The sequence below is a fragment of the Rhyacophila brunnea genome, unplaced genomic scaffold (genome assembly GCF_057557595.1).
Source record: "Rhyacophila brunnea isolate RB1 unplaced genomic scaffold, BYU_Rbru_1.0 scaffold_6, whole genome shotgun sequence".
NCBI classification, from domain to species: Eukaryota; Metazoa; Arthropoda; class Insecta; order Trichoptera; family Rhyacophilidae; genus Rhyacophila; species Rhyacophila brunnea.
The window spans coordinates 21,761,299-21,784,008 of record NW_028233276.1 but is presented as its reverse complement, the minus strand read 5'-3'; the positions used below and the strand labels follow the sequence as shown (position 1 = coordinate 21,784,008).

The following is a 22,710-nucleotide window of genomic DNA, read 5'->3' as shown; positions in this document are numbered from 1 at the left end:
ACGGATATTTTATGGGTAACGATTTTGAACCATTCGCCAAACATATGGAGTGAAAAAAACATTGAATCATGTTATGTTGTTTATAAGATTAGTAATATAATGTTTTATTTCTGTCATACAGGCGTGTAGATGTTTTAGGTAGCCTGCAGGGAAAGCGAAATATAGGAAAGGTAGTGACCGAGTGAAAGAGCTTTTCATTCTACTATGAGAAAAGCAGAGGGCCGTTGGGGGTGGAGAGTCTTGGTCGTACATAAAATGGCTGCACTTGAGTGTGGTCACTATCCTCAGCCCAGACGGGACGACCGTTACGTTAGCCTGTGAACTTTACGGAAAAAGCGTTATCGAGGAATTATGAGAAATCAAATTATCTTGTAATAGAACGGTAAATAGGCATACACGTATGATAAAAACATATTATAGAAATAAGAAAACATGACGTAGTGACAAATTTCCCTATCCAGGATTCGACTCGTCCGGGTTTCTTAGTGAAGAAAATAAAAAATCATTTTGACTTTAGCACAGTATTCCACTTGCAGTACGATATTATTTTTATGTAGAAAATATATATACATGTAATAATAGTCTCGTCTTTCGAAAAATTGTTGACAAATGAAATTCTTGAGAATACGACTGTTTTTCACTATATTATAATGTATATTGTACGTACCATGTGTAAGTTTTACTTACTACCAGTATTAATACGTATACGAATGATATAGAACATAAATAATTATTATACCAATTCTATTACTTTTGAAATCAGGTTAAGTATGTTTATTAATTACCATTTCAAATAATAAAAAAATAATTACAAGATAAAACGAACTTATAGTTTATACAACTATTTAGTTATATACAACATTTTTAAATTTTCTGTTGAATCATATAAACTTGACTTGACTGGCTTAGACGATCAAAAAAAATTGTACTTGATAGAAATACTGAATAATGAAATGTCATTCCATATTGATTTCCATAGTAACGCACGTATATATTATTTATAATAATTTAGTTGCTAGGACCTCGTAGCAACCAATAATGGTATCAAAATAACTTTTCATACAAAACAGTATTAACTAAAAATGAATTCAATTCTACTTAAAGATGGCTAAAAGTATTAAAATAATGCATTGGCATCGTGTTCTGATATATTCTAAAAGTTTCAAATGTCTAGCCAGTCGGGAAGTTAGTTGAGAATCGATTGCAAGATTTGTACCGGACAAATAATAATAAGACCTAAGAAAAACGTTGTAAAATAGGTTTCGAATCTGGTTTTGAATAGAAAATATTCAACAGCTTGAGAAAAACTAAAAATTCTTGGGTATTCTTGAGAATCTCTAAAGACTGAGAAATTTACCTATCAACCTTTCTATCTAATTCTCATCAAACGATTAATTTTGTAGAATATCATACAGTTATATACCTAAGTTAAAATTTATATTAATATTACATGTATTGCCGTAATATAGATAAAAAAGCCGCAGTAAGTATCCTTTTAATCAACATATTAATCTATTTATTACAATGCCATCTTGTGTGTACATAACAATGATGTAATATTGATTAAAGCCGGTTTTGTTGTAAACTGAGACTGGTTCACCAATTTTAACGTTTAAATGGTAGGTATGAAAAATACATAAATAGTCTTTTTTGGAATCTATTGTATAATTTACTCTGTGGAGGCCCATATGAACTTATTAGGATTGGACATGGTCAAAAAAATATAGTTAATTTTTGCTGGCCCTCCCTCACCCTGCAGGCACTGCTTCAAAAGCAATCTACGTGCCGCAGGTCTGGCATGGCGGGATACGTGAGAGTTGGCGATGGACCGAAGTAAATAGCATGCACTTGTGCTTGCTCTATGCTCCAATGCTCAGACGTGACAAGGTGAAGTAAGTAAGTATAATTAAATATTGTTTAATTGTTGAGATCAGATATATAATCAAATTTGACATTAGAAATGTGGCAGTAATATATTTTAGCTGCGACGTGTTGTACAGACAGTAGCTAAAAATAAAGTAATTTGTCGAGTGTCTCGAGGCGCGGTTTTTGGTATCACAAAGGTAAGCGTTTAGCCTCCGCAGACTTTTGCGGTTTCGGTTCACACTGCATCCTCATCATAAGCCGCATTCACTCAGAGATTTTCAATGAAATCTAAATAATTATTACCCCAAGGACAGGGATTGTCAATCAGTATATTTTTCATCTTTTCTTTTCTAAAGAAAATTTCTGGACGTTTTTCCGGATACGTAATCTGTTGATAGTGTCATGATATTCACTTGTTTATTTTCAAACTGATTAAAGATCAGTTAAATAAAAAAAAGTTACTACAATATTAATCAATATATGTCTGATTGTTCATGGTTAGGTTAGAATGGTTAGATGGTATTACACGGAATTTGGTTAGCAATATTATGTCGCAAGTACACTTGGGCCTGAATCTATAATTTGAAAAAAAGCACTGTAGCCTAGGGCTTTTACATAATTGGCAGTAGCCTCAGAGCTTAAAATTTAAATAAAATTACAATATAATAATTAATTAGTATTTTTTATTATTTTCATGAATTAAACATTGATCAATTACTATGTTCATAACTTTCCGTCGGGATCACTATTTGTAATTTTTCATTATTTTAATTTGGCATGACGTCCAACTTCTAAGTTTGGTTTTTTTGGTATGGATAGATAATTGATTAATAAACACAAAACTGTTTTTATGGTTGTTTATTGTTTTATATATATTTTAATATTACATATTATGGCTTTATTATTTTGATAGTTTAATGTATATTGCAGACAAACACAGTATACGAAGAACGATTGTTTAATTGAGAGATTATCCGTAAACCGCTTGATTGAAAGATATTTTGATATTGACTACTCATTATATCTAATACAATATTATAATACGATAAGTTTGAGTGACGAGTACTTCATTATCGACTGAGATAGTTGGTTCTATATACACTTTCGCGAATGTCAATAGAGTATGTAAGATTATATTATTTTATTAGATTTTGATTAAATTTAATAACACGTGATTATTGAAGTCTCCAATACGTTCCAAGATCTAAAGGTAAATGGACCTTGAGTACATCTATTTAATTTGCTTATGATGAGTATTTTATATTGAGGAGTTTATTTAAAATTATATATACCGCAAAATAATATACTGATTCAAATGATTATAAAATGTAGAAGCAACCCTTGGAGTGGAATGGAGTTTGAATTAATGTTTAAATAATTACAAGATAAAAAGAACTTTTTATATACCACGTTTTTAAATTTTATGTTGAATCATATATCTAAACTTGACAATTCTATGTATTAATAAATACTTTTTTTTGTACTTGATAGAAATACTGAATAAATATAGAATACTGAAATGTCATTTTCACATTTCATATTGATTTACATAGTAACACACGTATATATTCATAATTTAGTTGCTAGAACCCCCTTAGAAATCAATAATAGTGTTTTACTTTTTACGAATTTTTTTCCGAAATAACTTTCCATACAAAACAGAATGAACTGAAAATGAATTTAATTCTGCTTAAAGATGGCCAACAGTATTAAAAGAATGCATTGTCATCGTGTTCTGATATATTCTAAAAGTTTCAAATGTCTATTTGTTCGGGAAGTTAGTTAAAAGCAAGACTTGTATTGGACAAACAAGAAAAAAATTGTACTGGACAAACAAGAATACGAGTTAATAAAAACGTGGTAAAAAAGGTGGTAGCGTATTATATATTGTATTCTATCATATTACTTGTAACGCCCACAATGGCCGCGTGGCTTAAGCATCGGTCTATACATAGCGTCGTGGATCTCAGGTTCGAATCCTGGGTCTGGCAAGTACACATATTGTTTTTCAATTTGTGTATGAGTCAGAGTATGGACCTAATAGGTTGAGCAAGTGGCTGACATCCATTTCTTGTAAAAACAAAAATCTGTTAATGCAAACTTCCACTCCGTGGATGTCCATGTGATCTTATTAGAATCGGACATGATCGGAAAAAAACACAATGTATTTAAAATCAATTCAGTTGCATTTTGTATTGATCATTTTACACGATTGATAAATAGTTAGTAATGCACTATACTTTTGTCAATAAAATTTGACAACATACGTCCATTGAAAAGATTATTGGTATTTTAGTCATATGTTACGTTTGTTCAATGTAATGATAATACATAATAGTTATATACCCCTGCTTTTAGAGAATAATGTACATTCTGGGTGGTTTGTTACGCGACAGAGGCGCCAAGGGTTTTCCCGACACGCCCACCCTTCTTGGCGACCGCTTCGCTTATAAAACAACGCAATATAGTATGCACATTGCAATAATTGTCTCTAGACGCCACACTTGCCATTACAATGTTATTGTATAAGTAGGTACATTAAAAAAATAGTGATAAATTATAAGTAATAAATTCATATGTTACTATAAGGGAGGACGTGCGCCGCGTAGGTCAACATGGAGCTTTTATGGTATTTTCAAAGCATGATCCTGGACATTCCTTAAATGTTGTAGATAATCTATTTGTTTAATTTTGAAGCCTTATTATCCTTTATATTTATTTTAAACATTTGATGACTGCATAAAGTATTTTTATTACATAAAATAGTATTCTTTTAAACCTCTCGATCTAATGTTTTAGAATATAGTCATATTTCAGTACATCCATGTGCAGTGGTCTTAAGATGTTTTACATTTATTAATTTTTAAACGAATTTATAAAACCATTAGTAAAATTTATGTTGACACTATTATAGTGAACTATTTACGATAAAAAATTATATTGATAATCTCTGTGATCCCAAATTTGACAAGAATTAGGCATTTTATTATTCAAAAAATGGGCAAGATTAACTCATTTGAAGATAAATCTAAAGATACTAATTATAAGCTATGTCTATGACCATTCAAGTGTGATAAACATCCGACGAATAATGATTGTTTTATAATGAAAATACCACACAAGCTCCGTTTTGACCTACGCGGAGCACATGGGCCGTTAAGTGGATCATTTATTAATATGAGCCTTTACAGAGTGAAGGTTGTCTGAACACACTTTTAACGGGGAATTGTTCTTCTTTCATTAATTGGGGACTTGTACTAGATTAAACATACCTACGTTGAACCAGGCGCGTAGACAAGGAGTTTATATTCGCGAACGAAAATAAATTGAAACAATATGGCATGATCGACACAACCGGACACTAGCAGTCATTATAATAAGGATATTTAGAGCAGGCGCATACAATAACGACTTGGGTGTTGTAGTAACAAGTAGGCAACCATCTACAGCTCAATGGTATAAAAACACTACAACCAAAAGATATGGTAAATATACTCGGTAAAGTACTACACTGGAGTCCGCAATTGAAGCGACGAGGCGCGGGAAGTAGTACGCAGGATAAGATTAGAAATCGTCGGCGCCAAGTTGTCGCATGCTACACAGTATATGTGGACAATGATTTGACATTTTTTGTCATGCGTATACAATAAAAATTATATATATATAATTCTATTACATATGTATTAACTCGTGACCCATGGCTTCAAGGATGGCTGCTTTTATCTATAGTTATTTATATATAGGCCACCATCGGTAGGTAATACAATAATGTGTAATAATAATATTTTTGCTATGTTTCTATACAAACTGTCTTCGTCGGTTTCGAAAAACACACACAGGTCAGGGTTCGATTATTGTTATGGACAGACTGACTCTTTAAGGTCATAGAATATTTGAATATAAAATCAGTAAACAGAGCTTCTAGAAGACAAGTTTTTTAGATTCGTGAAATTTTTGACTAATGAAAAAATTCTACGATCCGAATGAATTTTAAATTATAACCCCTTGTTCTATTATGATATTTTGTTTGACGTTCATTCAAGTTGTATTTGAAATTTGTTTGAGGAGATTGCCAAATGACATTAAAAAATTACAAACGTAGGTCTTCAATGTAAATCTAATGACACATATTAATTAGATATTTCATTTTTAGAGGTATTTGTATTTCTAATATTCTTCTGATACCGTACCGAAGTGTTAAGATGTTTCTCCCGAAATGGAATAACCTAAAAGGTACCCGTACAAACCTAGCGGAAAATAGTAAAATACAATCTTATTGACTTACCTAAATACTTGATTGGTACAGACGATGACAGGTTGTTGACTGTTCTCCATGTTGTCCTTCACCTGAAGTACGCTGTGAAGATTTAGCCAGTCTCCAGAACGTCTTTGCAGTCTGACAAGCATGATGCATGATCTATCTTGCTCCGATTGAGTTACTATAAAAAAGGAAAAGTAAATAATAATTATTTTTTAATATTAACATTAATTTAGGTAACATCAGGACTGATTGAATATAGGCAACAAGGCCTGACAGAAAGTTGGAATGAAACGAAGGAGGTTTAATACTAATATCGGCAAGCGTAGAAGAATGAAAGGTTTACAAGATTTTTACCACGTTTTTATTAGCTCGTATTCTTGTTTGTCCATTACATTTTTTTTCTTGTTTGTCCAAGATTTGTATTGGACGATTGAAGATTTTTAACTAACTTCCCGACTAGCTAGACATTTTTGAAACTTTTAGAATATATCAGAACACGACGACAATGCATTCTTTTAATACTTTTAGCGATCTTTAAGCAGAATTGAATTCACTTTCAGTTAATTCTGTTTTGTATGGAAAATTATTTCGGAAAAAAAATCGTAAAAAAAAAAACACTACTATTGGTTGATAAAGGGGTCCTAGCAACTAAATTATTAATATATACGTGCGTTACTGTGGAAATCAATATGAAATGTCAAAATGACATTTCAGTATTCTATATTTATTCAGTATTTCTATCAAGTACAAAAAAAATATTTATTAATACATAGAATTGTCAAGTTTATATGATTAAACAGAAAATTTAAAAACGTGGTATATAAAAAGTTCTTTTTTCCTTGTAATTATTTCTAATATGTATCCGTTTGATGCTGTTATGAATTATATACGGATCACACCATAGTATATTTAAAGCAATATAACCAGATCTCTAAATCAGTTCCATCTCGTTAAAAACCCTGTGTCCATATGGAATTATAAGTATTAAAACAAAAATATACAGCTGCGATATTTGAGGTTGAATTGTTGTCATCTTAAAACATTGAAAAAGTTTACCATATATGAAAACTAAGCTTTTAATCCAAAGTTTACCATAAAATGGAGGTATTGAAATTTGCAGTGAGGTTTTTTAGTCGTCAATACGCGGTATGATGTGAATAAATTTGAACATATAATTTACCTAGCATGCCACATAAATGCATTCACCATTTAGTAGAGAATTATTATAATATAATATCATCGCAATATTTTACACAGTTCTGACTTTGCATAGTCGTTAGAAGTTGATTTTCTATGAACAAAATGCATTATTGCTGAATATATGCGAGATAATTAAGATAAATGAATATCTTATTACGAGGTATAATTTATATGATATTAGCGATGATGATAACACTACATAAATTGCGACGATTTCCTTCATGCAACTTAAAATTCCTATTCATTTTAATGCATTAGAAACAAGCGAAATACGACAATTTGCAATAGAAATAGCAGTGTAGGCGGAGTAACCATTATATTGTGTACATTGTACAAAATAGTTAAAGACCTTATGAGAACGAACTAATCCTTCAGTAAACTCTACAAAAGAGCTTATGTTTTTTTTGTGAAATTTCAATCAAATTTGTTGTTGATTGAGGGACTGAAGGTTGAATTAGTATAAGCGATTATTGATATGCTTTAAAAACGATTTAAGAGCAGTTTTAAAATCATTACATATATATACTTATTTATTCGTGAAACATGATTGAGACATGAAATTGATTTGTATGATAAAGCTATAAGCATTTTGATATTTTCATTGAATTACATTCTACAGACTTCTGAGTATAATGCATATGATATTGCACATACATAATTTTGAAAACACTTATGAGAAAATATATTATAACCAATAGAAAAAAATCTTTTTGAAAAATAATTATGTTATTGTTTTCATATCGATGTATTATTTTTTAATGTTTCTCCTTCAAATAATAAAAATATAAAGATGTATCCATATTTAATATTGGAATAATAATATATTGCACCATTTGAGAATAATACCTCAATTACAGAATGTTGAAAACAGTTACGCAGATTTTCAATCGTATTATTAAGTACTGAATTTGGACGCCGCTGTATCGCTGAGTAATTAATGTAGACGGCTATTTCGGGCTACAATCCATCCTCATAATAGTTGAAAGATAACTTAAGTTACATACATACGTATAGAAAACGGAAAACGTTATTAATTCTTGATTTGAATTCTCGTGGTGCAGTGCGTAAGACGCTTGACTTCTACCCGAGAGTTCCTGGGTTCAATTCCTCGTCAGGACAAACAATATTTATTTATGTATTTTTCTCAAAGCCTGGGTGTTTGTGATTGTTCAAAATTACTAACAACCACCTTGTATGAAAAAGTAAGGACATGGTTATTAATAATTCTAAAAAAAATATAGTGTCAGAGTGTAGTACCTAGGTGTTTTCAGAAGGAAGAAACTTTGTACACGACAGTGGCGTAGTAGTAAGATTTTTATATAAGTACATTGAAATAATGTATTTTTTTTAAATAGGATACAAAAGATACTAGTGGGTGGGTGGGGATACATATAAGATACTAGACCGCTTTGTTCCTACGTACCCAGCTACTAAAATATCTTTGACTACCTATTAAAACAGTTTTAAGATAAGACTATCAAGTAGATTTATCCATGTTTTTGTTGAGTTGAAGTGTTTCTAAGATGGAAAAAAACCATCAAAAAACTCTTTTGTCTATATAATTTACATTTCAATGTCCTTGGCCATCTACATGATACGTTTTTTTCCTCTCCGTTGTTAGTTACCTTCATTAATCAACCCCCTTTTACTCATTTTAACCATCTCATTTAAGGTCATCTGACACTCCTATTACCCCGTAGCGGCGCATAACATAAAATACTCAAGAGTGGTTGAATGTTTTTAATCCTTGTGACATGACTTACTAGACTGAGTCACAAACTTTTATAAGAGGAACGAAATGAGATCACTTTACAATGTATGTAATAACAGTTATAAACATACTCAATGGAGTATATATTACAGTCATAACAATCTGGTTCATCTTTATTAATTATACTTTCGTAATCTTTTTACATAATATATAAATAAGTTATTTTTTACCATATTGTCTAATTATTAAAATGTCGTTGTTATAAGCACCTACCTATCTAGATGTTTGCCCTTTAAAAGATCCTCTCGACTATGCAACTTATTAAAACTAAATAAAATAACAATATGTAAGTAATGTTTTGTTACGAAATGCATTGTTGTAAGAAAACGAGGAACTTTACAATTAATGAATAATAAATTGTTTGTGGTATTCATTTTATTTACTATTACTGTTGGAATACTGTTAAAATAATATATTTGTTACTTCATTGATATTATTAATTATTAGTTAGTTATTTTATTACCAAAAGATACATACATATAAATTCGAAAATCACAACAAAAAAGAATACATTGTTGAGAGATTAATGAATAATACTTCTTAGGAAAATATTACGAATTTACAATACAAACCCTCTTGCAAATGAAAAACCTTTTGAAATATATCAATTAGAAAGATTGAAAGAGCAAAGTGGAGTATGTAAAATTTAAATCACTTCCAGTATGACATTTGTTCAGAAATATTTCAAATATTTAAGTATATATTTCTGAGGCTTTTCTAGGGATTGAAGAATACTACGTTCGTAAATCTTCTCGAACAAAATAATAATAATCTACCCTGGAGTAGGCTGGAATGCAACATTCACTTTAGAGTTCAACACAATTATTGTATTAACAGTGGTTTGTAAAAGTAGGTGTAAATAATGCAATTGATATATTTCAAACTAAATAATCATTTTTTTCAAGCCAAAATCAAAATTGTTCTTGGATCCCTACTTATTATAATAATAATTATTACCCGCAATATAATAAAAATAAGTAGGTTTGTTATACTGTACCTACTTATATTTCATATTATTATGTAATATAGATCGGATTGTTATTAAGATATTTGTATATGATTTTTTCTGTTAGACAGTTAATATGAGAAAAATCTGTTCTTTATATTATTAGTAATTATAAATACATATTCATAATACAAAATGTCTATGTTGTTAATAGCGTGAGAAATTTTGCTCTCGGTAATAATACGTTTGGTCACACTTAACCGCAGTTTTTGTTTTAGTTAGATTGATTAATCGTTCGATTGAACCATTAAATCGAAATAGTATACAAATAAAAATGAGAACAATTTCGCCTAATAGGTACATTAATTTATACTGCATATAAAATTATAAATTTTTATTATTAAGTTATTTATGCTATTTTGTTGTTGACAAAAGTATGATTATTGATGGTTTAAAGACTATAATAACTCGTATTCTACATAATGTCTCATCGTAATTTTATATCACATCTTGAGAATAAAATATTGTTTATCACACTACTGCATGTACTGGAAATATGTACAAAAAACTGACCTATAATATCATTATTATGAACACATGCTAATTTTTATGGTATATTCGGTTTTGCCATGTCTGTATCAAATAAATTAAAAAAAACAGTGTTATTTGTATTCGGTAAAATATCTTATATATCCATCAGGGGAATTCTGGAATCACTTGTAGATGCTAAATCTCGCAATAATTCGTAAGTGAAGGCTTGGTGTTCATAACTAAATTCAAAGAGCGGAGTGTCTAGATATGAAAAATGGATCTGGAAAACTGCAGTATTTGGCGGTTAGAGCGACGAGAAATTGTCATTGTCACCATAGATTTTATTACCCCGTCTCCTCCCGCCGCCTTAAAAATCAATAAAAAAAATATGGATATTTTTCAAAATTGACCTCTACAAATATTTTTTCTGTGTACGTGTCTGCTTATGTACGTATATGTACTTATTGATGCGATGGTGTTTATCTCTCGAAGGATTTGTATTATTTATGGTTCCTTGGCTTTTTCCGCTAAAGATAATCGTTAGGTATCCAATTTAAACGAAGTCGGTTAACAGTATGTTATTAGGGTTTAAATTGAGCTTAGTTCACCATCGAAATGTATTCGCAAGGATTCAATCGTAATGGCACTGCTTGAGTATACGTATCTATAATTTATAATTACGACAGTATAATAATTGCTGGGCAATCTAATTTTCTGTTATATAACAAATTAAATATTGTTTCTGCATACACATTTTAGATAATGAAGTGTTTGATTTCTTGGAGAGATATTTTAATTAACTTGAGTATACTTGGTAAATTATTCTACATCGACTGCTTGACAGAATATATGCAACATAGTGCTGTAAAATGAGCGCAATAACTATTTATAATAAAATTATGATGGCGTTATAGAGAATGTGATGATTTAAAGAAAAAGGAAAATGGCTACTTGTATAAATTAAACGAATTATAAATTATAATACACGTGAAACTAATTTATACAACAAATGTAAATTAAAAAAAACAATGTAATGATAAAGACATAATTAACATAACTCTGTAAATGGGAGATGGTGACCAAACTGCGTAAATGCTGCTATATTGATGAATTAATAAATTCTGGCGAAAGTGCATGCTATAATGTGGAAAATATCAATAGGTATGCATATAATAATCAGGGAATACTAAAATAAGGGAACTAGGCTGCCTTTCGGGTGCAAGAAGCTGTAAAATTTGAATGTGGAGAAATATGGGATAAGTAAACTATGAAATAAACAGGTGTTAGAGAATATGTTATTTTCAACAATAATGTCTATATCTTGTTGACCGTATTGCATTTAATTACTATTTAAATAACATGCTAATTATATCGAATGGCCAATTAATGAGGGCACAAACTAACGGGTTTGCCGTAGGAATATTGTATGATATATGATATAATATGAATTAAAGTTCGTTACGTAAACGAAGCACTTATTCAATATGTATTGGTAATATTTGAATACACTCGATGATCTTTATATTTCTTGCTTTTTATAGCCTGCATCATGCAATTAACAGAATTTGTCTTCAAAATATTGGCAAATGGCTTTCACAATCCTATTTTATATATCCGTTCTGTTGTAACGATGAACCAAGCTAGATTTCATCTATTAATTGGTGTTGTTGTTTTTATTTAATAAAACGCATTTTTTTGTAGTGTTTATTCCACTTTTAATCAATAGATTAGGACCGGTCCCAGTCCGGTCAGAAATGTCCCACTGAGGCGGACGAAACCGGTCCTAATCTATTCATTAAAAATGGAATAAGTACTACAAAAAAAATGCGTTTTATTAAATAAAAACAACAATACAATGCAGTTCCACCATGAATTGACAGTTAACAAAATAAAAGATATTAATTGGTGGACTGCCAATGCTCGTAGTCCAGTGCGAAGGCCCTGAGTCCGATTCTCGGTGAGGTCACAATACATTTATGTGATTTTCTCAAAGCCTGGATATTTGTGATTATTTTTCTTATATTACCAAAATACACTATTCTTTCACTACAATGCTGTAATTGGGCTTTATGGTATGTTGTAGTGTTAAAAAAGAAAAGAATTACTACCGTGAAATTATTAATGTGGTGAATATATTAAAATAGCCATCCTCAAAATACTGTATTGACTTTTGCGGATTAAAAATTACGTACTTACTAAGTACACTTTATTCTCTATTAATTTTTAGTGTAAATAGTGTATGTTATTCTTAAAAAATGGCATTTAATATCTAGCTACGTTTCTTATGAGAGTTGTTAATTAAAATTTAACATAAGTCTTGATAGGTACTTATTCAGAAAATTAGTTTAATATATTTTTTTTCTGTAATATGAAATATTATTATAAAGAAAATATTTCGGTAAAATCAAAAGTATCCATGCGACACGGGGAGTTATGTCGATCTGTCACGCGATGGCGCCGTTCGCTTTGTCTTCCTAATGGTGTATTATTATTTGGTTGTTGATGTAAGATGTTAGCAAAATGTAACATTAGTCGAAGCAACATCAAAGTGAACAATAGTAACGAAAAAAATATCTCCTCGTGTATCTATCGTCTTAATAAGCTGTTTTTTCCTGCTAGAGTTGCCAGTTGACCTTTGATGCATAAATCAATCGATTGCTGGCTGCTTCAAGATCGAATTCAGACATGAAAACAATGTTTTTTTTTCAATACACTAAGGCAAGGATATATGATTGCTAAATGTTTTATTTATACTACGAACATCAGATCTTTTAATAAGACATTTATTATTATTTGAAATTCGATGGACATTACACCAAGAAATACTTGTGTTATCAATAATTGAGTGAGTACTCTGTTCGATTAAGTTATGAATATTCTCAAATCATTCACATCTATCTATGATTCATGCGAATTATTTCTACTAAGCTGTCTAAATTATGTCACATTTTAACTCCCCTAAATTAAGGGTTAAACAAAAATTAATATAAAATTATAAATGAGTATAATATTTACACGGAATATTCTATTCTATTATATTTTCCTGGTTTTGTGACGTCACATTTTCGTAAACTTTCTTATTTCCTTCAACATAAATCATCACATTATATCATTATATCCCATCCATCATAGTAATATGAATGACCTCTTATACAGAGCTCGAAATGGACTGGAGCGCCGGTCCGGTTCATAAAATCTTCAAAATTATCGATCCGTCTCTTGTAAAAAATAATTTCACAATCTGAGCTAGATAGACAATATAACAAAAATATCTATCACGCTTATTTTTAAAAAAAATATACATAACATTAAATAACTATTTTTTCATTTTTTTTTCATTTATTTTTTTAACATATTGTGGACATTACAAATTATAAGCTTAAGACGTTCACAACATGACATTTAGAAACAAAGATATATAAATATAACAGTATTACATTAAAAAAAAGAGATATATCAGTAAATGAATTAGATAGGTACAAGGAAGTACACCGGATGAGTTAAGCAGACCCTATTTTAAGAATTTATAAAACAACATCCACCTAAACTCATTTTCACGTAGGTGGAATATATCAACACCCGAAGCAATTTCGTTGAACATAGTTATCACTCTCCCAATTGGCATTACCAGTGGCAGGTTGGTTCTGCACCTTGGGAGAATAAACAACTGATGGTCTCTATTTCTAAGATAGTTATCAGGGACACACAGGTCAACACTGCCCAGAATGGCAGAGTTCTCATTTATACCTTGTATAAGTCGAAAAAAATACGTAGCTAAATAAAGATTTCTTCTAAATTGCAGACTGCAGTATGTAAGCATGCATAAGAGAAAGTCAGTTGGATAAAGCCACGGATAGTATCCATACAACCTCAAGTAAAGGAGTCTCAAGAATTTCTTCTGTACCCTCTCCACCATAAGGCCATACTTCAACTGGTGCGGTGCCCAAACAATAGACCCACTCTCAAGTCTGCTTCGAACTAAAGTATTAAATAAAAGTTTTAATACCGTAACATCTGAAAAGACCCGGGAAGTACGCATGACGAAGCCCAACATTTTAAGCGCTTTGTTACAAATGGTAACTATATGGCTAATAAATGTCAGCTTACTCTCAAACGTAATGCCAAGATCCCTTACAGATGACATTCGTGACAGAACTCTGCCAAGCATCGAGTATTGGAAAAACAACACTTTTGAAGCTCTGGTAAACGATAAAGATTGCATTTATCAATATTGAATTCTAGTTTGTTACGCCTGCCCCAATTTAATACATTATCTATATCAAGTTGGAGCTGACAACAATCGTCCAAGGTGACAACTTCCAAAAAGAGTTTCAAGTCATCAGCGAACAACAAAAACGTAGCATTTTTTATTACCAATGCTATGTCATTTATAAAAATCGTGAACAGCAACGGCCCTAAGTTTGAGCCCTGGGGGACACCAGAAAATGTGTAAAAGGTCTGTGACTGATAAAGGCCGTACGATACGTATTGTTGACGGTTCCTAAAATAACTCCCGAATAGCTTCAAAAATCGATCCGACAATCCAATAAGTTGGAGTTTTTCCATCAGGATGTCATGATCGACCTTGTCAAATGCTTTCGAGAAGTCATCGTAAGAACAGTCAACCTGGTGGCCATGTTTGGCTATGCTATCTAATAATATGTTCGGCAAATTATTGAGCGCTCCGGTTCTTAAAATTTTCCATTTTGAGTGCTGTTCATATATAATATGTATAAAACTGAAATCATCTAATTAATGATATAATTCATAATGTGTTCTCTTATAAATAATTATTATGGTACATTTAGAAAGTTCTATAAAAATCAACATAATGATGTTATATCTGATAATGGTTTAAAAGTAGTTAAAATTAATTTCAATAATAATAAATTACCAAACAGAATTATTGTTAAGATTGCTAATAAATGTTTATAATAAGTAGTAATACTCGTAATATTGACGGCTCTCACGGCGGTGCAGTGCGTAAGACGCTGGCCTTCCACCCGTGAGTTCTGGGTGCAATTCCCGGTGATGACACAATATGTATGTAATTTTCTCAAAGCCTGGGTGTTTCTGATTGTTCAAAATTACCAACAACTACCTTTCACGAAAAAGCAAAGACATGGTTATTGGTAATTCTAAAAAAAAATAGTAATAAAATTACTCACTTAATCGATGTTTTACTTGTGCCTCTCTCATGCTTTCCCAATGTAGAAGCTGATACCATGACACGCCTTGCAAATCAGCCTTATCCCAGCCCAAATGCCATTCGCCGCTGTTGAAAAGAAATAATATTCATAGTTATAACCACCACAATGTTTCCAGAAAAGTAAGTTTAGAAGCTAGATCCTGGTTTCCTGCCCCCTAGAATGCGTGGTTTATATATCTCAGTAATAAATAAGTAACCCGTGAGATGATTTTTTGCAGCGCAGCATTTTTTTAATGATAATATGTAGAAGAAACCATTTGAAACCAGTGAGCGATTTCATATACCTAATTCGCATTAAGCCTCAGTGACTTTGATAGTCGCGAGAAGGAAATAAGGTAAAGAATTTCTGTAAGTCGCTTGTCGTTTGTGAAACCAAAAACAAAACCTCGTTAAAATGCTGATATTATTTTCAATCTTCCTACACAGTGTCTAAACCTGAACTTTCAGAGAATCCGGTAGGAAAACATTCGACGCGTACAAAAACGTGTCTATACTGGAAAAACTTGCCATCAAAGCAGGTCTTTCGGCTAACTGTAAAGTACGCTTTCTTCAATTTTTCGATCATATAGTAAAAATATATCCGAGCAGCCTGGAGAGTAGAGTGATCTATGGATGGAAACGTCGAAGAAAAGCGATCGAGATGCGCCTTCCAGATAGATCGACTGAATTAATAATTAGTGAAGTAGTAAGATCAGCGCAATGCCATTTTAGATGAAAGATCATTGTTGGCAATGCCTGTGATTTCAGTGATCATCATCCTCGGGAATGAGCCGAAGGATATAAATAGAACAATTAATAATATATTACTGTCCAATTAAGTATTATAGACTGAATTTTCAAAAGGTGAATGTAAAATTATTAATAACATTGAAATTCAAAAATGCATTCGTATTAAAACCTTGTAATGATATTAGTGCATAACAGAAATATTATTATCTTTTGGCTAACCTAAAAGGCAAACGAAACAACAACCAAAATATAAAATCGGTAGTGCTCATAAAATATAAATACTAATGTAGGTAGAAGATCAGGCGAGATGCTGCGCTTTACTCGACTTGTTTTGCATAAATAAATACGCTTAAATAATAATGACAAAAGTCATGTTGTACATATAAACTTATTCCTACAATGCAGAAGATGGCATGCCCATTGTATGCAAAGCGAGTTATCTGACGTATTCCAACAATTTTCGTCGTTTTTTTACCTCAGCATTTTCGTCGTTCTTGTGTTATTTAAAGAGCAAATACGATAAGTATGATGCGAGAGATGCGTCATTCGTCATTATTCTGTACAACTATGTAATGAATACATATATTTTTTAATATAATACCCCGTTTATACGTGCATGGATTTACTGCTGACAGTACGTATTATCGCGGTCATAACAAGAAAATGCTTGTATTATCGTACCAATTGCAAGATTGCATGCATGAATCAAAAAAGTTCAGCAGCTTCTAAATTTTCCCATTTTCACAACCGGTCAAATAGCACCATAGAATGACAACTTCGCGTCTCGCTTACTATTGAAGAATGAGATTGGTGAGACAGTCAGCACTTTTACGGGTAAATAGTAGTTATTATCGCGATAGTTTAAAATACACACTATTGTTGCCTGTAAATCCATGTACGTGTACAGGCACTATTATTCTAGAATTAATATTATTTTGATCTGTGTGATCCTAAATTCATTAATAGAATAATCAGCATAAATTAGAATCAGAATGAAATTATAATATAGTATAAACAAAACATTGAGACTTTACCATATTTATTATAGTTATTCAATGTTATGTTTTGAAGTTTTTGTTGGATTCATACTATAATATGCAACAATATAATATGACGGCACACTTCTTAACTACTTTCGGTACTCCTCTGGTCTAGGTTGATAAATCTATGATATATTATATATTATTTAATAATATAGTACTGTTTCTTTCCTATATTAGGTGGAATACCATCTGAATGGTGCAACTGAAGTACCATTTTTGGATGTTATCCAATAAGAAAGTTCTTTATCTACTGGTATTCCGACATTTTTTTATTCTTCCTGAATTAATTGTTATTTTATGATGTGCACGAACAGTCTCAATATCTGCTTGTTAGATATACCTACCTACTTATTATTAAATAAGTTTTCAGTAAGATTGAACAAGACAGGTATTATTCTTGTCCTGTAGAGCTGTTTTATTGTGACATTTATGTGAAGATTTTACGATTGTTTGTACGTCGTAAATCTTGTTATTTATTACTTTAGGTATAGTACATTTCATACCAGTAACAGTACTAATAATTAAATATACGAGGTGCGTTCATTATATTACCTACCGCAGCATAAAAAACAATGACAGTTTTTTTATGCAGCCGTAATAATTATGTTGACAGTTAATGAACATTGTCAAATACTTCTGCAACGACGTTAAACCTTTTGAAAAATATACTCCTAGTATCATAGGTACCTAGTGGTCTTCTAAAGTACTTTCGGCATTCACGAAACACCTCTCGTATTAGGATATGTCCAAAATGTCTCGAATTATTTTCAAACTGTACCCGCCGAGAGATGCATTTATAATATGTCCGAAAAATTTTCAGCCGCCTATCTATTAAAATTAAATCTCCCCATTTACATTTCTTTAGATGTTGGTTTTCCGGCTCGCGGCTAAATCAAGCAATTGCTTAGCAGGCTCATATGAGGATCAACTTGCCAAATTGTTACTTTGTATATCAGAATCGCACTGGGCTGAAACTGTGCGTGCCTGATCTTAAGACAAGTCACAATGTGCAAGGATTCGTTCCAATGCTTTCATTATTTTGTTTTATACAACGTAGATAATATATTGAACGTCCTGCGTATTTAACATTAACATAATAATTATGTCAAAAAGTCGTAAATCAAGCGATTAACATCTCATTTGACACCTGTCAACTACTGTAAATTACCATACCTAATAAGCAGCGGTAGCACCCATGTTGACACGTTGAACGGTCACTGCTTCAAATAAGATTTATTTTTTAAATTAAAAGTATACTAGCGGAACCAGTCAGTGAAAGCCAGTTGGCTCGCTAGACTTTGTATCCATCTTGGCGCAGTTTTATAGGCCTAATAAACCTGCCGACAGACGTCGATTTTCCCATAGGATGGAAATACTTTCATCTAGCATTGGATTAATACAGGTTAATAATTTGTATTAAGATTAATTAAATCAGATTGGACAAGCTTTCACCCAGCAGTGGATTAATCCAAGTCTATTGATGATAATAATTATATGAATGGGTAGTTAGGTATATAATATCACCAGCTGTAAAAGGCGTCCTTTAAAATACTTTGGACGCTGAAGACGCACCTGACGCGTAATGACCAGGCGGCCGATCGATGTAATTAACGTGCATTCTAAAGACGGTAATTAAAAAATCATTATCTAGTCAGCAGCGAATGAGTAATATTACTATATAAATAAATAATTGGGTATAGACTATTCATTTCGTTCGATCATTCAATACTAAAACAATAATTGTGAGCCTTTTCCATTTAAGAATTTTGACATAGGTATTACGTCCATTCTATTCTATACTATCCATTCGATCTCTTTCATTGCGCGTCTCTCCCATCTTTCCATGTCGGATTGTGAAACTTTTAATTACTAAATTTATCTGTTACCAAGACACTAACTTTCACATGCATTCGTGAGTACTGGAAGCACATGTTGGTGAAATACCCTGCGCCTGAAGTACTAGTGGGAGATTGTTCTTGAAAATTACATTCAGGCGTCAGAATGCACTCTACGCTTACTTGCCGAATAATTTCGTCATACATACTACCATCTATGGACACTTGCTCGAAATAGATGTGGTTGTATACCTGTTAGTTGGATCTTATTGATTACGATTGTCTTTGGTTCAATTAAATGATTCAACAGACAAAAAAGTATTAAAATTAATTCATGAATTTTATCAATAATTACATTTATTTAACCTTTGATCTTTATTAAGAAAATAATTATTTTTTTATTAGATATCTACATACGATTTATTTTGATTATATGATTATGATTGATATATTTCATGACTTAGATAATATATAAGAAAAACGTAGTTTTCTCTTGTTATTATTAGTTATTCGCTAAGTCTTTCTAAAATGAAATTATTGCACACGATAAGCCGTTCACTGATAGATATAGTTACATTATTGAAGAATCTTAAAGCAAGTAACTGTTTTTCTCTTGGAATGTAATGGTAAAAAATGTTGATTGACGTAAAAAGAAACTAATTTTGCTTTTAACACTTTAGGATGTGCAATACTAAAAAACTGAGTGCTCTAGATAGATGTGTAAAAAAGAGTTCTTAATAGTTTAATAATGTTCTTCTGTATAGATAACAGCTGTGTCTTGGCATGCGATTGATAATATTTTTTTTATCAATATCAATATATTACTACGTTAATTTAAAAGAAAATATAAATCTAAGAAAATGAAATGTGAAAGTATTTTTATACAGAGTCATTAAAAATATTAAAAAATATAAACAATATGCATAATAAGGGATAAGGGATTTATGCATAGTTATTCTTATGTACATTATTGGACTTATGTATTGAAATTTAATGTGAACGCATCTAAGTACATTCCATATTAATTTCCATTCCAAGTATATTCTAAGTATATATCTTAATAGATAAGCCAAAGTTTACTCTATTTATATTAATTCTTCCGATTGTGATAAAAGAAAAATATGGTTTTTTCGATATATTAGGTTTATTCTTATACAAAACTTTTAATCATGCACGTATCTTTTATACGTCATTTTATGCGGTTAATATATTCGGGAATTATGAGGTTACAATAGGTTACGTAAATTATAAGATAGTTTCAGAGTGATCTTCATCTTTATCTATTAGGGAGAGTCTATTGCCTCCATTTTCTAATCTTAATACATATTTAGTCCATGCGGCGTAGACAGTAGGTACATTACACCAAACAAAATCATATCGTAATGATCAAGTATCTAACTAGAGAATATAATAAAATATTGAAATAAGTGTATACTTAATAATTTAAAATTTCACTATAAATACAATTTTGTAAAACGGTTTTGAAAATTTTCTTTTAATAATATATTACTGACAACAGTCAATGTATTACTATATTAACGTAGGTATTTTTCAACATCAGAAAATTATTGTAACGTAACCTAACTTAAAAAGAATTTGTTACATGGATACGTGAATATAATCATTTTTAAATTGCGTTCTTAGCATTCTAAGAATTTGAATAATGTAATTATTACAATTTTTGTTGAACCAGTCTAGTGCCATGATTTGTTGGTATGTCTATAATGCGAAGTGTGAGATGAACTCACACATAAAATGATATGTATTAATATTCCTTCTAAAAAGTTGTTTTTGTGGTCGAGATCTTGATTAGAGAGAAAACTTAAAGTAAGTACATCATTATATTTATATCTTTTAACTTGCGATGAGACAGAAGTGTACTCAGAATAAATTGCCGATACTTACAAATTATGGATAGGTTGATATAGGTTCATATGGAACGTGTTTTTAATAATATAATTTGTAAATTATACGTTTTAAATTCAATAGCATATTTTTTTTAAATTCTATGTATTATAAAAATAAAATAACTTTGTTAAAATGTTTTATGGCTAGTAAAGATTGCATTTCTGGAGAATAGAGTTAGATAGAATCAATTAAATCTATGCAAAATGTAATTGAATTTGCATTAACAACAAAACGTAGGCACTAGGTATCTCACGTTTAGTAAGAATTTCTTGATTGATAACTAAATTTTTACTGTTTTTATTTATTTATATTAAATCCGATTTCAAAACAGTCAGAAGTTGAATGGTACATTTATGAGATTTAAATAATATGATTTATTGGTAAAAACAATACGGATTTAAAAAAAATCGTATAAAATAAATCTTGCAATTTCATTCGTATAATTATTATATATTTTCAACCCTATAATTTCTGGATCAAGAAATCAAGTGGGTTTCCGGTTGCGAGCCCTAATATTATTAACCATTTGCTCTACAATACAATATTTATACATTTTGCTCGCTTCCTGAATTCTTAACAGATTTTTGTTTGGAGAAATGATTTTTAGTCACTCATACAACATATTATGCATTTATATGCTATGAATGTTGGCCCACATCTAAAAGAAGGCATACATATTATGATTTGTAGACCCTATGGCATATTATGTATGTCTACAGAGTTTTGATGCGAAACTTTTTAAATAGTCTTTAGTTTAGATCCAAAGACACGCAATCGGTAGGTGTTTTAATTTAAATTTAATTATTTACGTTGCCAATAATATTTATTATTATTATAATTAACATATTATTATAAACATTGGCAAAAATCATACTAAATTTAGCGCCCATAGTGTAATATTATTTAAAATGTCTGATCTTTAATTTGGATATTTTAAGTAATACAGAATAGTATAAGAAACAGTCCGAATACTAATGCTTATTACTAATTCGGCCTGTTTACATGTCGTGGCGGTATTAGTGAGAATATTGATTACTAATGATTAGAACTAATAAGAACAAGCCTTTAGATTGGGTAGGGGAATTGATCGTGCGTGTTCATTGAATAGGTAAAAATGTGTACATTCTCATACCTTCAGAGTATGACTAAACAAAATTAACGAAATTATACGAACTATTATTTGTCACTTTATGTTTAAATATCTTTATACTCATTTACTTACATGTTTTCTTTGAGAAAAAGAAATAAGAAAAGAACATCTTAAGATCATTATTAAAAATTGTTAACAATAATTATTTATTTAATATTAAATAAATATTCATGTATAGTACGTTCATGTAAATAAGAATTCGCGGCGCTTAGTTGGTCCAACACTACACCAGAAGAGCACCGCTAATGACGTTTTAATGTT

At 30.7% G+C, this 22,710-nt stretch overlaps 1 protein-coding gene across 1 annotated transcript in view; it reads right to left on the bottom strand.

The window, feature by feature from the left end:
- LOC147065399 (uncharacterized) overlaps positions 1–22,710 on the bottom strand; it is a 146,605-nt gene that overhangs the window by 14,891 nt on the left and 109,004 nt on the right. The window contains exons 7-8 of the mRNA XM_085956976.1: positions 15,744–15,850; positions 6,152–6,305 (exon numbers count right to left, since the gene is read on the bottom strand). Coding sequence (XP_085813102.1) covers positions 6,152–6,305; positions 15,744–15,850 — 261 coding nt within the window. The remainder of the gene's footprint in view (positions 1–6,151; positions 6,306–15,743; positions 15,851–22,710) is intronic.